Below are 15775 nucleotides of genomic sequence, written 5' to 3'. Positions count from 1 at the left end.
GAAACCCTCTCAAAAAGTATTGCTATCTGAAAATCATCTTTCTAAAGCAATTATGAGAATCGTCACCCCCATGGAAGTGGACTGAGGTCATGAGGGGTCTCAGCAGAACACCAGTGATGATTCCAGGAGACGCAGACCCGCCCTAGACCTGGCATGTGACAAGTGGAGTGAGTTAGTTATGGTGATTTATCTGAAAGATCTCAGCGTCTGCTGTGATTATAAGAAACATTTTTCCTAGATGTGATTATGCTGCTTCATTGAAGCTATTTCTGGAAGAGCTTGTGTCACATGAGGAAATAAGAGGAATTTGGAATTAAGCTCATGGTTGGGGCTTTCAAAAGATTTAGAGAGAGAGAGATGAATTACCAAGCTGCGATCTTTGCTTCCCTCTAAACCTGCTTTCAAGAAAGGACCTAAAATTCATCAGGTTAATTTTTTCTGGGCTCTCTGTCACTGAGTTTGATGAGATTCCAGCAAAGGATGAATACTGAACCAGATAATCTTTAAGATCATTTCCAATTTTGTGATTCTATATTTCAGAGAAAAATAATCTTGGAACTCCTAGCTCATAACTTAACACTATCTCATTTCAACTCAGTGATTTATCACCATACTATTTGTTTGCTTTAATCTTAGGCGAATTTCAAGAACAGTTTGTTTTGAACAAACAAAACCAGCTTGCCCTCCTCATCAGCTAGGGAAAGTTCTAGTCTGTTTTTGTGGCCAGAGAAGTGATGGGTAGCTTTGTGGAACGTGGCAGAGAGGGAGTGGAGTGTCTCCTAGAAACCAACAGATGACCTCTGCCTTCTGAACATGTGAAGTTTCTCTCTGGATGCTGGAGGATGGCAGTTTCTCAACACCATTTTCATCTCTATGGCACTAACCATGTCCAGTTATCAACTCCCTGCTCAGAATAGAAGAAAGGACAGTAACCAGCTCAGTTCAACAGATCAGGAAATTATATTAACGTCAGAATAACCAACATGAAGAAAATAGGATTTGAGGAAAGCTGCTTCCAGTGAATGTAGAACAGCCAGCTAGTGTGGCTCTCTGGTCAGCCAGCCTAGGAGCAGAAAGCACAGTGCTAGAATTGTTAGAAAACTGAGGTGCTAGTACTCTTGCCTGGAAAATCCCATGGATGGAGGAGCCTGGTAGGCTGCACGGGGTCGCGAAGAGTCGTACATGACTGAGCGACTTCACTTTCACTTTTCACTTTCCTGCATTGGAGAAGGAAATGGCAACCCATTCCAGTGTTCTTGCCTGGAGAATCCCAGGGACGGGGGAGCCTGGTGGGCTGCTGTCTCTGGGGTCGCAGAGTCGCACACGACTGAAGTGACTTAGCAGTAGCAGTAGAGCAGATGCTGCCATTGCCTGAGTGTGAAAGCATGGGAAAAATATCTTCCATCTCTGAGGCCTGACTTCTTCATACATAAAACAAGCTGGTGGTGTTTTTTTTCAAGTTACCTAATATTTATGTAGAGCTTCCTACATCCCATTGGGATTCCCTGGTAGCTCAGACAGTAAAGTGTCTGCCCGCAATGCGGGAGACCTGGGTTCGATCCCTGGGTCGGGAAGATCCCCTGGAGAAGGAAATGGCAACCCACTCTAGTACTCTTGCCTAGAAAATTCCATGGATGGAGGAGCCTGGTAGGCTATAGTCCATGGGGTCGCAAAGAGTCGGACATGACTGAGCGACTTCACTTCCTACCTCCCAGGCACTGATGGAAGTGTTTTTTAAGACTCTCATTCCATTCTCCCAACGTCCTGTGACTTGAGAATTCTCTAGGAGCATAACAAGAGACAATAATGGAGGCAGTTCGTGCCTCAGCCACTGGCCACTCCTTTCCCCATCTGACCCACACAGCACCCTACTCCACGCCCCCTCCAGTCTCCTTGCAGGTCAAGGGATTCAGGAAAGAAACCTCCATGCAGAGATGGAAACTAGCTTGTGGAAAGGGTATGCTGAGACCTGATTTGGTAATTTTCTTTCTTCAGCCTGTGAAGGTCTATTTCTGGAGCTGGTGGAGACCGTGATTGCAAAATCCATTAAGATTAAGGAAAGATCCGGCATGGCCTGAAGTTGGAAGGAGCAGTACAAAAGGATGAATGGGATGGAATGACCTGAGGTCTGGAGCCCAGAGGCAGCTAGACATGGGGGTTATGCTACCACTTAACCTGAAGCTTAAAGGGCAGGACTCCCTTCTAAGGGCTCATATGTCCAGAATGTCAAAGTGTTATTCTCTCAGTTGGGTCCGACTCTTGCCAGGCTCCTCTGTCCATGGGATTCTCCAGGCAAGAATACTGGAATGGGTAGCCATTCCCTTCTCCAGGGGATCTTCCCAAGTGAGGGATCGAACCCAGGTCTCCTGCCTTGTAGGCAGACTCTTTACCATCTGAGCATGAGTTTGAGCAAACTCTGAGAGACAGTGGAGGACAGGAAGCCTGGCTTGCTGCAGTTATGGGGTCACAAAGAGTCAGACACAACTTAGCAACTGAACAACAACAAATGTCCAGAACGGTTTGGATCAAGTGCTCCAGGAGACACTGGAGTTCTTTAAATCAAGCTCTAAAACTCCCTTCCAGCCCAACCTATGGGTATCATGAAAGATATTCTAGTCTGGGGAGGGACGGAGAAGAAACAGTTTAGCATTGCCTCATGTTAAGAAAAAAGCTCTTGGTGGAAATCTGACTTGGGAAGGTATAAAATGTTAAAGCAGTCGATGAGCTGTAGTTTATAAAACTCTGTTGTTGTATTTTTTAATCTAGTTTCTACACTGGTGGTTTGGGCAGGGCCCTCACTGCTCTGGGAGTCAGGAAATTTATTTAATCCTGGCTCTCTCTCTCTAGCTAACTACACCCTCTTCATTAAAAAAAAAAAAAATGCTGAGAACAAGCCCTGTTCTGCCTGGCCCACAAGGTTGCTCTTGAATTAAATGAACATGTGTCTATTGGAGGTTAGAAGTGGTCAATAACAATCGGATATAAGGTCTTGCATGTTAGAAGAATAGCTTATCTGTCAAAATAATTATTGAGTTAGAGACAATTGGTAATTTAGGTTCCTAATTTTCAAATCTTGCTCCATAATTATAGGCACAGATAGAAATACCAGAAGGAGGTGAAGAATTGAATGGCTGTTGTAGAATCATTTCTTTCTAAATCACCTTTCTTTCCTTGGAAAATGGAGAAGAGAGAGATCCCAAGTTGGCAATGTCAAGGAACTAAGGTATATTAAATTATCCTCAGATCACATGACTGAAATTTCTGAGCAATGTTAAATGAACTTACATCCAACCTGAGCCCAAGAAACTCATGCAGAAACCAGAGAGCACAATGAACATGCTGACAGGTCAACCTCATTCCAGATGTGGAAACAGCAAGGAAACCCAAAGAGGAAGATGCCAGTATAAGATCACCTGGGTGTTTCGAGCCTGAGAATACAGTAACATGTAACTACTGAGGGATCCAAATCCACTGTAGGGAAATAGTCACTGGAAGACAAATTGCATTCTGGTTTTCTACCCTTGGAGAAGCTGAGAAATGAGAGCTATGTCATGGTGGGGAATCAGGCTTTGTGGGCTGAGTACTGTGCACAGTCATCTCCACAAAGAAGACCATACCCTAATCCCTTAAATCTGTGAACATGTAACCTTACTCGGCAATGGGGACTTTGAAGACGAGATTAAATGAAGGATCTTGAGACGAAAGATTATCCTGTGTTATCAAAGTATAATCACAAGAGAAAGAGGAAAACAAGAGAGTCAGAGCTAGAGAAGGAGGTGGAGTGATGGCAGCAGAGGCTGGGGTTGGGGGCGGGGGATCTGAAGATAGCTGTTGCCGCTTTTGAAGACTGAAGAAGCGGCCATGACCCAAGGCAGGCAGGGAGCCTCTGGAAATTGTAAAGGCAAGGAAATGAATTCTCTCCTACAGTCTTCAGAAGGAACGCAGCCTTCCTGACCCACTACAGATTTCTGGCCTCCAGAACTGTAACATACCCATGTGGTTTTAAGCCACACAATTTGTGGTAATTTGTTCCAGCAGCAATAGGAAAAGAAAACATCAGGTGATTTCAGGCTGTCCTCTTCTCTGCTAAATTTGATGCCAATAAGTTGAGGAAGGGCATTCAACATGCTAAAACATGACTGAAAGCAAGATGCTAAGGATAATGTATTAAAATCAATCATTAATTTCCTTTAATTCCATTTTTAGTGGAGTGTTTGTGAATTGTATTCACTCGCTTCCAAGGAACCAAGAGGGTAGAATATCTGATCAGAATTTTCTAACAGAAAGCCTGTATCAACAGGATACTTGGCAGTTTTGAAATCTGTACTGCACAGCATTGATGATCCATATGAGTTCACGGTTACTTTGCCCTCTCTTCTCGTCCTGTTTCCCCAACACATAACCTTATTACAAAGTACGGAGTATAGGACTGGTGGTTGAAAGCAAACTGCTTTTACTGTGAGCATCTTCCTGAATTGCAAAGAGAAAGAAGCTCCCCGCACTGCACCACCCGCCTGATCTCTCCCCTTCGTCCTCTCCCAAGAAGCAACTTCTGCAAAGAGAAAACGTGGGGTAAAGTATTTCCAAATACCACTCCTTCAACCCAGGTTTTACGGAATATAACCTTAAACTTGGAAAGGACGTCGAACACCTACATGCTCAGACGTGAAGGCAATGAGCCTGGGGACGGCAGCCATCCCCTTCTCCTTGACTTCCGGGAACATCTTAAAGCGCGCGATCAGCATGGCGTACATGTTGGATATAGCGCCACCTAGAGGGCAGAGCAACAACAGTTACCTTTTCTAGTCATCGTTAACATGTCACAAGCAAGCAACATTAATTCCACTGACGCCATCTATGGGGTCGCACAGAGTCGGACACGGCTGAAGCGACTTAGCAGCAGCAGCAGCAGAGTCCTCTTTCGGAGAAGGCAATGGCAAGCCACTCCAGTACTCTTGCCTAGAAAATCTCATGGACGGAGGAGCTTGGTAGGCTGCAGTCCATAGGGTCATTACTAGTCAGACACGACTGAGCGACTTCACTTTCACTTTTCACTTTCACGCAATGGAGAAGGAAATGGCAACCCACTCCAGCCAGTGTTCTTGCCTGGAGAATCCCAGGGACGGCGGAGCCTGGTGGGCTGCCGTCTACGGGGTCAGAGTCGGACACGACTGAAGCTACTTAGCAGCAGCAGCAGCAGAGTCCTCTTTGGACACGGAAGAAAATCGTCTTACTGGCTGTGCTTTGAATTGAATCCTCAGACTCAAAGGCATTAGCTGAGAGGGCCCAAACGAGGATTCGGCCCAAACCTAGGATGGATTCCAGCCCTCCACATCCACGTCCGTCTCTGGGGACTTGGGGTTGGCAGGACGGGGCACGAACTGCAGTGGACTCTGCTCTTACTAAGAGCCGTTTGAAAAGGCTTTTAATAACTTAAAAAGTTGACTTCCTTCTCGGCTTAAGAGTAGGTCATTCAGCATTAGATCTGTGAAAATCCCATGTATGTCCTCATGGAGAAGACATTTCATTTCAGCTCATGCAGTGCCTTCTATCTGAGCTGAAAAAGATCAGTTGCTATTAATATCGTGGACTGTTAACAATCCTTATAGAATGATAAACACCCAAGCCCATCTCATCATACTTATCTGTTAATTCCCCTCAGATGGCTCTTCCCTCTTAATGACATCATTGCAATATAATTTTAATGGCTACAATTTCCTAATTAGGAAGACACACAAGGGGAATGTTAAATCCATGTTGAACTACTTTTCATGTGCCATCCTAAGACTGTCAAGGATTTCATACCATAGAATTAGTGTCTTATAAGTAGAGTCTCATTTGACAAGCAAAGAAAAGTGAGCTTCTCCCCAGGATTGTTGGATAGTTTAGGATTTTTGTTAACCAGATAGAAGACAGAAAGTTGTGAAAGCAAATGAATATGCTGATGTGGGAGCTGTGAGAACACGATGAGGAGTGAAACACAATGACCCTCCTCCCCAACCCAAAGGGGGTCGCCAGGGCTCTGGCATCATGTGAGTTCTCTCAGTTCTTTTCCCTTCTGGTGGCTGTGGAGCAGGAGGGTTCTCTGTACCAAGCTGGATGGCCCAGGTACGGTGATGATCTCTGCCTAGTGAGCACTGGGGTCCCACACAAGCAGGCAACCTGGCACAGAGCAGGCATCACCCAGAGCCTGGCTCTATCATCAGTCAGAACGAGGGCAATTCCTACTGCTTCTGGGCCCTAGAGACATGGGATAAATAGAATCTAGGTCAGGCCGGCTCTGAGCTGACACCTTGCCTAAAAGGCTGACTGGGCAGGATGCCGGGCATGGGACCAGCTTTCGGGCCGGACAGTTCCATGTGATGGGGCTTTCCTGGGCATCCGTACCCTCTACCCACCAGATGTCATGAGCACTACATGCTCCCCACTCCCAAATAAATTGTGACCACCAAAAATATCTCTGGACATTACCAAATGTCCCCTGGGGACAAAATCACTCCCCACTAAGAATTGCTGCCCTCATTATTTTCAGAGAGGCTGGGAAGAAAGAAGGGAGGAAGATAAAGGAAAGAAAAAGGGAGAAAAAGGACACAAAGAAAGTAGGCCTCCCAGGACAATGATCCAGGGAGCAGCTTCCCACTCTTCATCTCACAGCTCAGTCATTCTCCATTTAAAGGTTTGGCAGCCCAGGAGGGATAAAGAGGCTTCTGGGTCTCTGGACAGAGCAGACTACACTGTGTAACACAGGCAAGAGGACAGATGCAAAAGTCCTATGTGCTCTTATTTCCCAGAAATTTTCCACAAAAGGATGCAACAACAAGCCCCAAACATTCTGAGAATCCTGTTATACAGGAACAGGTTTGTGACTACACCTTCTCCCCCTTGGCCCTTCAGGACATGCTGAGCAGTGGCGTTCTCCAGTTCCCTTTGACTCCCAGGTGAAGGTGACATCCCATAAACAGATTTCTTCTGAAAGTCTCTGAGAAATGGAGTATTTCCTGCCATGTCCATAAACAAGGATATCACAATCATCAGTGACTGTAGCCCTCCAATGTGAGCTGGTGAGCTTCAAGGGCACTCAGGAAGGAAAAGAATACCTGTGATCTGTGATCTGCCCCAAGGAAGGTCAGGATATGAAAATCCAGGATACTGGCCTCAGATGACTGATGCATATGAAAGGAATGATTTCAGTGAGTCCAAACTCTTGTATCTTCCCATTCATAAAAAAGCACTAAATTCCTTAATTTGGAATAGCTGGCTTCCTTTAATTAACAATCATCTTTGGACATTCAGACTACCAGCCCTTATTCACTGCAAAACTTCTGTATACCCTGGCTCCTCCCTTCAACTCCTCAAAGGAGGGTTACTTTGAGATGCTGCCTCCTAGGCTTAAGTCCTAAAAATTTCCACCAAAGAAAACGTGACTCTCAACCATTAGGCTGCACATATTTTTTTTCGGTCCTTCTCAAAGAACTTTCCATAGCATGACCCCACTGGATGTTATAGATGGAGGTGTAGAAAAACTTGGCTGAGCTGAGTATTCAAGCCATGGACCTAACTCTCCATGCCTAGTTCCAGGCAATGGGACTGTCAGATCTCAGGCACATAGATGTATGATTTCCCCTATGTTCACCCTTAAATCATAGGCCCTTTCTCCCAGGAATAAGGCTGGATGCTACCCAGAAAGTCATCTATTAGCAACTGAGGATGCTATGATCCATTTCCTCTCTGTAATGCATTATAGAAAGCAGAGCAGAAACAGGTTGCTCATGACATTTTCTTCAGTTCCCTCCTGATTTTCCAGTGTCTTCCTTACTCTGTAGCCTGGCATTTTTGGCTTCTGTCTTGGGAACCCAGAGCTCATGGATCTTCAGGATTCAAGGAAGGAGCCTCAGGATCGAACTTAAGTCTTCTCTATCTGATCATTCCCCATCATCGATGGGGGTGGCAGCCCTTAGTCCATACCTGGCTTAGCAGAATTGCCAAAGAGGAGTCTTTCTCTGGGTGTATATTTTCTGGGACAGGCGTGTTCCAAGACCAGCCAGGTAGGTTAGGCCGGGTCCAACTCCACTTAGTCAACTTTTCCAGGTCCATGGGAGCAGCTGTTCTCTCCCCATTACTGCGAACCATGAACACGGAGCCCAAGGAGCTCCTGGCTTCCTGGGGACAGCTCACTCACACAGCCGCTCGTACAAGAGTAGGCGGAACAAAGGTGGGAACAACATTCATCTCTGAACTTCACCTAGTTCCTCATGAAAAACACCGTAAAACATCAGTTCCAGTTAATGCTAACAAACTTCCCTCAGTCGGGGATGGTTTTCCAAGGGCACTAAATACTAAGTTCTCTACAAATTGAAACTAGCCTAAAATTTTCATCACAGCTGGTGTACAATGATTTTTTTTTTAAGGTAAATTTTCCCTTTCATTTAACTAACACATTTTCCTTCAGCCCCTGAAAACATATGCTATCTCTTTACAAACAGAAAATGAAATAGCTGATCTGAGCTTGTAGATAAAGTTGCTGAATTTAAGACTTGGCCTTGAGGCCACTGTTACTCATCATCATGTCTTTTCTGTCTTTTCATTTCATTTTCTCTCTCCTTTGTGATCCCCCTGCCTTTGCAGATTTGCTAAAGAGGAATCATGACTTAGCCTTTGCTCTGCCTGACACAATGGCAGATGTAGCTCTGGCCTCCCCAGCAGGGCCAGTCTCCAGGTACCAAGCTCCAGGGCCAGTGACTCCCATTCTGATGAGCGCCCCGCTCCTGCTGCTGAGGAGGTGACGGTCTGTATGCCAGGTTTCTTTTCCACAGGTCAGTGGCTCTCTCTCTTCTCACTGCCTTCCTAGCTTTTAGTTCTCTGCATCAAACCAAGGTCACACACACAGACCTGGAAACCCAAAGCAGGACTTTCTGTCCCACGCTGACTTTCATGGCTGGAAGAAGTATACATAATGGAGCTTAGAATGCAATGGCTGGTGATCAAAAGGCAGAGTGGGAAGGACTAAATGACATCATTAAAAAAAAAAAAAAAAGAATGGGAAACCTCTGAAAGAAATCATCACCCTTTTTTTTAAATGCTAAGAAACTGTCTTCCAGGCACTTTCTGTCCTACTTGAAAACTGTATGAATCAGCTTCCCTGCTTGTTCCTTGAAAGGGACGGTGTACAGAGGCTCTGTTAAGTACATTGTACCTGTTATTTTCCTTCAATCAGAGAATGCTTTATTCAGTGAGGGTACCCTTCTCCTTTCACTGATGCTTGGGAAAGTACAATACCTTATTCCCTAATTCACTTATTAGGAATCTTTATTCCTTTGTTCCACACAATCCATGCATCCTGTATGTAGGATCACAGTAGAAGTACTGGGTTAATATCATTGTTGATTATCCTCTTTCTAAACACACACAAAAATAATATTCAAGCACGGGGTAGTTGACTTGGATGCATGGTCAGTGGTCACATGTACTTAATCTCAATCTTTAGGATCTAATTCCTGATGATCTGAGGTGGAGCTGACATAATAATAATAGAAATAAAGTGTACAATAAATGTAATGTGCTTGAATCATCCCCAAACCATCCCCCATGAAGGGTGCATGGAAAAATTGTCCTCCACAAAACTGGTCCCTGGTGCCAAAAAGGCTGGACCTCTGGTCTATTTAACCTAAGCAGAAACACAGGCTAGATATTTAATAATTCCTATGTTCATAATAAAGTGAAAGCTGAGGACCGAAGAATTGATGTTTTTGACCTGTGGTGTTGGAGAAGACTCTTGAGAGTCCCTTGGACTGCAAGGAGATCAAAGCAGTCCATCATAAAGGAAATCAATCCTGAATATTCATTGGAAGGACTGATGCTGAAGCTGAAGCTCCAATAATTTGGCAACCTGATGTGAAGAACCGACTTATTAGAAAAGACCCTAATGCTGGGGAACATTGAAGGCAGGAGGAGAAGGGGATGACAGCGGATGAGATGGTTGGATGACATCACCAACTCAATGGTCATGAGTTTGAGCAAGCTCTGAGAGTCCGTGATGGACAGGGAAGCCTGGCTTGCTGCAGTCCACGGGGTCACAAAGAGTCGGACATGACTGAGTGACTGAACTAAACTGATCTTCACAATAAGGCATGACAAACCAGAAGAAAGATATGAAGAAAGATTAAAATATCATATACCAGGAGAAAATATCCCATCGCCAGAGCCCCCAGGCCAGCCAATGATTTCTCTCATTTTCTTTAGCGTGACATATTCCAAAAGCACAAATACTGGAGCAATTTCATAGGTGAACCTGAAACATAGTAATGGCCACATTTTATGTCTGTCACTCAAAGGAATGATTCATCATTACAATATCTACAGAACAATTTCCTTGTTCAAATCCTGCTTTCACAAATGTTACAATTATAGCGTTAAGCAGACCAAAAAAGGTTTGCTCTGTTTCCTACATTCATAAGTCAAGAGCTTCAGTGATTGGCTTCATGCACAAGGGTCATTTATCATAGTGAATAAATACATTGCAGGCTAACATTATAACACTATCTAAAAGACAACATCTAGTACCATTTCTCTCTCATATTACATGGAATAATACATCCATTATGCCCCCAAAGTGCCTTTTTGTGTTTAAAACATGCTGCATAACTTTGATTGCGTGAAAAAGAGATCAGGACTATTTTCTTTTAAGCAAGAGTGAATATCCATACTCTTCTGAAGTTTGTCTCACTATTTTAGGGGCTACTTTAAAAAAAAGGTTTCTTTTTTTACATAAGAGGTAGAATAAATATTATGAAATGTCATTAATAATTATCCTGGATTACACAAGAACATATTTAGCTACTTACATGTTAGTGTTTGCTGTTGATGTCAGCCAGTCTGCTGCTAATCCAACCATATCCAGTCCGGTAGAAAGTTGATTGAAATACCTTGGATGCCCTGAATTAGATGGAACACCGGAATCAGGGTGAGTCCAGTGAAAATGAATGCCTCTGAAATCCATGATTTCTCTAGATGAAGAATCTTGAAAGAGCCTTCAGCAATACGAAATCCATACTCAGATCCATACTCATACCCATCTCGCACACACACACAGACACAGACACACAGTCAGCAAAGGAGCATTTCCTTTAACAAGACAGACTGTTTGGTGTTGTGATATTTCTTAAAATACATGCTAAAAATCTTTCTTTAACCATAAACTATGAAAAGATAATAAATGTGGTTTGCAGTGTGGACACTGGTTTATTTTCTAGCATTGTTTCAATATATTTGTAGATTCAAATGCGGGGGCAATCCCAAGCTACTCAAAAATAGGCCACTTCTTGTTTACACTTGTGCTGCTAAAAAACCCTTTTCCATTAAATTGTGCTGGGAATCAGTCATATACGATGACATCTGCCAGGCATGCCAACATCCATATAATATCAGTGACAAATGGCTGATGATCAGAGAAGACAAGGCAAAAATGAGAAAATAGGACACTCTATTGAGTGATTTACCCTGAATTCAAAAGGCAATGACTGTCTAAAGCTGGTATGAACAAATGTAATTCTTCTCTATTCTTTTCTGTCCAAATATTTGATTCTACACAACAGAGCTCCTTCATAGTTGCAATTAAAAATAAAGCTAAATACAGCCAACATCCCGGTTTTGTCCCCAAGATACATGAAGGTATATTCAACAGGATTGATCAGTCCCTCAGTCAGGCTTATCTAACTAACTTCTGGATTTCTCTATAACTCTCTAAAGGGGTTGACACCCCAACACTCCTGTGGCTATTATTTAAAATGTGATTGTAAAGATCTCATTAGACTTCCATTTCCCTGTCCTGCTCCACATAAGCCTATCTATAAATCTATGATGTTGTTTTGCAGCCAAAATCCTGCAAGATTAACAATTCTGGAAAAAGCTTCTTATTAAAACACATCTGCCACTTACTGGACACCTGTCTGAAGCCTGGGGATGTGACAGACTCTCAGGCCAGCCTGGACAAAACAAGATAAAGGTAGGCAATGGGGAGAGCAGAGACAAAAGTCAACACAAAGCTTATCTCCGGGACCAGGGACTGCTCTCTTATCAGCCTCCAGCATGTGGCTACTAGATGAGTAGATGCCGAGAAGAGCTGGGAAAGAGCACATTTTAAAGAGACTGGGCAGCTCTCACTTATTCTCCGCATGGCATTGTTTTACATCCTTATGGCCTTGCAGGGTGCCCTTTGAGCTTTTTGCTCTTTCCCAGGCTCTCTGACGCTGCTCCCATCAGTCTACGGGTCCAGGGAAAGGGAAAAAGCCTTCCTGGCTGTGGCTGCCGCTGCTGTCTGCAGCAGCCCTCCACCCCTCTCTGCCTCACTGACTCCCCATTTCATTAGCGCTCACAGCTGAAATCATAGCCCTCGTCTCCCTCTCAGTGCCCCTCCATTCCTCTTTCCCTAAGCCGTTTCCTTGAAATGAGAAAATTAATAAGGATCAGCAAATCTAGCCATTAATCAACTCTCTCAACTCCTATGCATTTTCTGGATGAATCTAGTATCTCTCATCTCACACCAAGTCTATGGACCCTTTGGCAGGAAAACCTCTGCATAAAACTGAGTGGGATCCCAAGACCTATGTCGTGCCCCAGGTTATCAGAAGATCAATTCAGCCTGATGACCCCCTCTGGGAAACTATGGTAAGAAGTGCGATGCTGCAATTGCTTGGCTTCCTTCTTGTGTCAAATTTTGACCTTGGTCTATTTCACCAAAATCTCTCCAGCCTCAAAATTTGCATTCACTGATAATGATGTGGAAATATGCAGGGAGATAGTTTTGACAGATCAGAACAAAATGTCCCCTTGGTTGCTGGCTTCCTGTGAATAGGCTGCTGACAAATTCAGGTAGGGTTCCCTGAGACCTGTCTGCCTGCTGTCCGAGTCACCCTGGCATCCAGCTGCTGCTGCTGCTGCCCCAACCTGGTCCTGTGCTGCGAGTCAGCGCCCTGCGAAGGAGTCAGATGGCCATGAGCTGCCACCTCCGAGAGCGAGTTTGAAACTAGGCGCTGTTTGTGCCACTGGACCGCTCCCCACAGATCAGCAAGTGAGCCAGGAAGGGTGCACAGACTGCGAATAGCCAGCCCCAGGCAGCTCTGACCCTGGTGTCCACAGTCTATTGGGAAGGGGCCCCAAGTTGGTCCAGACTGTTCTCTCTAGACCAGCAACACACACTCAAGGACGGCTCATTTACTCACACTTCAATCCCTTTGTCTCATGATTGGGTTCATGAATCCCTTCACTCCTCAGCCGCCAACACTAACGCCAAACCTGATGACCCCAGCAAAGTCTAATTATTTCAGAATTTTATCATTCTCCACACTTTTTCATGTTCTATTCCAATATTTCTTACAGAGGTAATTTTAACAACGCATAAAGATTTCCCCACCTCCCCTCTCTTCTCTCTAAGCCTGGAGTCCAAGTGGAAATTAGGTTATGGACTCTCAGTAGTAACATGCTTTTATATAGGAATCTCCCAAGGAACATTAACACATCTAATGGTAGCGGTGACAGAAACTATTTCAAAGTACTACTTGTCAAATACAAGTTATACAGAAAACCTATAAACTTGCCAGTCAAAAAGGAAGGTGGCAGCTGTTAATTATTTGAAATGTTATTGGGGATGGGAGGAAGGACCAGAAGACTATATATGTTATAAATAATGTTATACTGAATTAATATTGATATGCCTTGGTCAGAAATTCCACTTAATCATATTTTTTCTGACCTTTAAAAAAACATATTAGAGCTACACTGACCAACAGTTTCACAAGCATTATGGCAAAATCTAAGTATTGAATTGGCCCATCTTTTCCCAACACTAAATGGAACATTAACAGAACTATTGCTTTCATTGACCTGCAATTCTCATTATCTTTACTCTTTAAATTGCATTTCAGACTCCATCAGCTTTTAAGGACGAAGATATGAAAACACTTTTATAGATTCTTTTTGGCTTGGTAGCAATAAAAATAATAGGTAGTAAATTACTGTTAGTGTATTTAAATGTTAGGTTGGGGAGTAGGTCAAACAAAAATGAACTAAAAACATTGCTCAGGCTTGCACCTACAAATATACAAAAAAAACTGGAAGGAAAAAAAAAATCTTTAATGCCTAGTATATACCTCATGTGGATTCTCTGTCAATATAGTTGAGAATGAAATCTAAGCATCTTCCATAGACTGAGTTTGATAGAAATCTTCAAGTTAAATTCTTTCTCCTATGTACTTAATTCTAAGTCTATAGTTTCACAAAAGTGGAAAATAATAGTATAGGAAATCAATTTCCCAAAGCTTCTATGCATATCTATCCTGTCAATGAAAAGAACTCACAAAAACAAAAATATAGCAAAACAAAGGGCTAAAAGTCACACAACAAACATTCTTAAAATTTGTTTTTGATTAGAATCGTACTGATAATTCATGTAATTCTAAATTTGCTGAGAAAAGGATCATTTCTAGAGTAATTAATGTTTTGTGATACTTTACATATTTATTTGTTAGCAAATTGTTCTAAGGCTACAAATCAGTTTAGATCCACAAGGTCTTCCTTCCCTTCCAAATTCATTCATGCTTATTTTTATTGCTTTAATGAAGTGCATGGCCACCATGTATCAGGATGATTAGAGGCAAAGCAGAAAAGGCAGGGGTAATCGTGAGCTGGGGAGACGAATAGCTGACTTTGTGTAGCTAGAATGAAAGCTTAGAATGCATTCACATATATGTTACACCTGGGGCTAAAAATGGATAAAGTATAGAGAATACTATTTTAAAACACACACAAAATACACTAAAAGTATTGTCCCTAAGGATATCTGATTCCCCTCTATCCTTTTTTCCCTTTATCTTCTATACAGAGTGGTTAGGAAGCATATTCATCTTTGTATAACATGGCTGAATTGTTAAGCTAGTTTGCATTGTGTTTTCTTTTGTGTACATTTCTTCAAAAATAGAGAAAAGCTGGAGTTCAGATCTGAAGTCTTAGTCTTCTGAAACAATGCCAAAATATTACCCTTCTGGTTCAACCATTACACAGATGGTTTGTTCAATTTCTGTTCATTTCTATGCCAATGAAATACCAGCACTGACCTGGTATTTGGGCTTTTGTTTGGATCATGCCTTTTACGCTTTCATTTCTAGATTCTCTTTTTTTCTTTCTCTATAGGAGAGTCACTTCTACTGGCCTCTACTGACAAATGGTTGCTTCTACTCAGTGGATAATTTCCGTGGCCAAATAGTGCAATGTAAAATCTGATGATTTATACTTAGATAACATTTCCGACTTCAAAACAATGAACGATAACAGTAAAGGGTGCTTTTGACATTAATCATTCTAATCATGACTTTTTAAATGATGAAAATAATGTTGTAAATTTGAAATTATCAACTCCATAAAAGAAAACATTTTCCTAGAAAAAATAAAAATCATAAAAGAAAAAAGAGCTTTATTATTTCTGATCAGACAATACCTGTTTTAATTGCATATTTTAGAGTTGTTTGGCAATGCATCAAAATTTCCTCCAAATTTTGTGGTTGGTCTGCCAATTCCCAATTATATTCTTGAAGAAGCTCATTAGGGTAATGAAAATCAATCACTTTGGTTGATCTATCAAAACTCTTCACCACATACTGAAGCAAAATGTCCATAACCTCTTGCAGAAATGCCAAAGTGGGCCTTTCTCCATCACACGCTGGCAGCAGATCTAAGAACAGAATCAAAATGCCACGTTTTAATTTTACAATGAAAATATCCAGGA

At 42.7% G+C, this 15775-nt stretch overlaps 1 protein-coding gene across 1 annotated transcript in view; it reads right to left on the bottom strand.

Annotated features, from left to right (window-relative positions):
• The window catches only part of GAD2 (glutamate decarboxylase 2), a 60921-nt gene that overhangs the window by 43055 nt on the left and 2091 nt on the right, over positions 1–15775 (bottom strand). Inside the window, exons 4-7 of the mRNA XM_052650940.1 lie at positions 15488–15721; positions 10842–10932; positions 10176–10288; positions 4656–4771 (exon numbers count right to left, since the gene is read on the bottom strand). Coding sequence (XP_052506900.1) covers positions 4656–4771; positions 10176–10288; positions 10842–10932; positions 15488–15721 — 554 coding nt within the window. The remainder of the gene's footprint in view (positions 1–4655; positions 4772–10175; positions 10289–10841; positions 10933–15487; positions 15722–15775) is intronic.

Source organism: Budorcas taxicolor, chromosome 13 (genome assembly GCF_023091745.1).
Source record: "Budorcas taxicolor isolate Tak-1 chromosome 13, Takin1.1, whole genome shotgun sequence".
Lineage (NCBI taxonomy): Eukaryota > Metazoa > Chordata > Mammalia > Artiodactyla > Bovidae > Budorcas > Budorcas taxicolor.
This window is presented reverse-complemented; position numbering and strand designations above follow the sequence as displayed.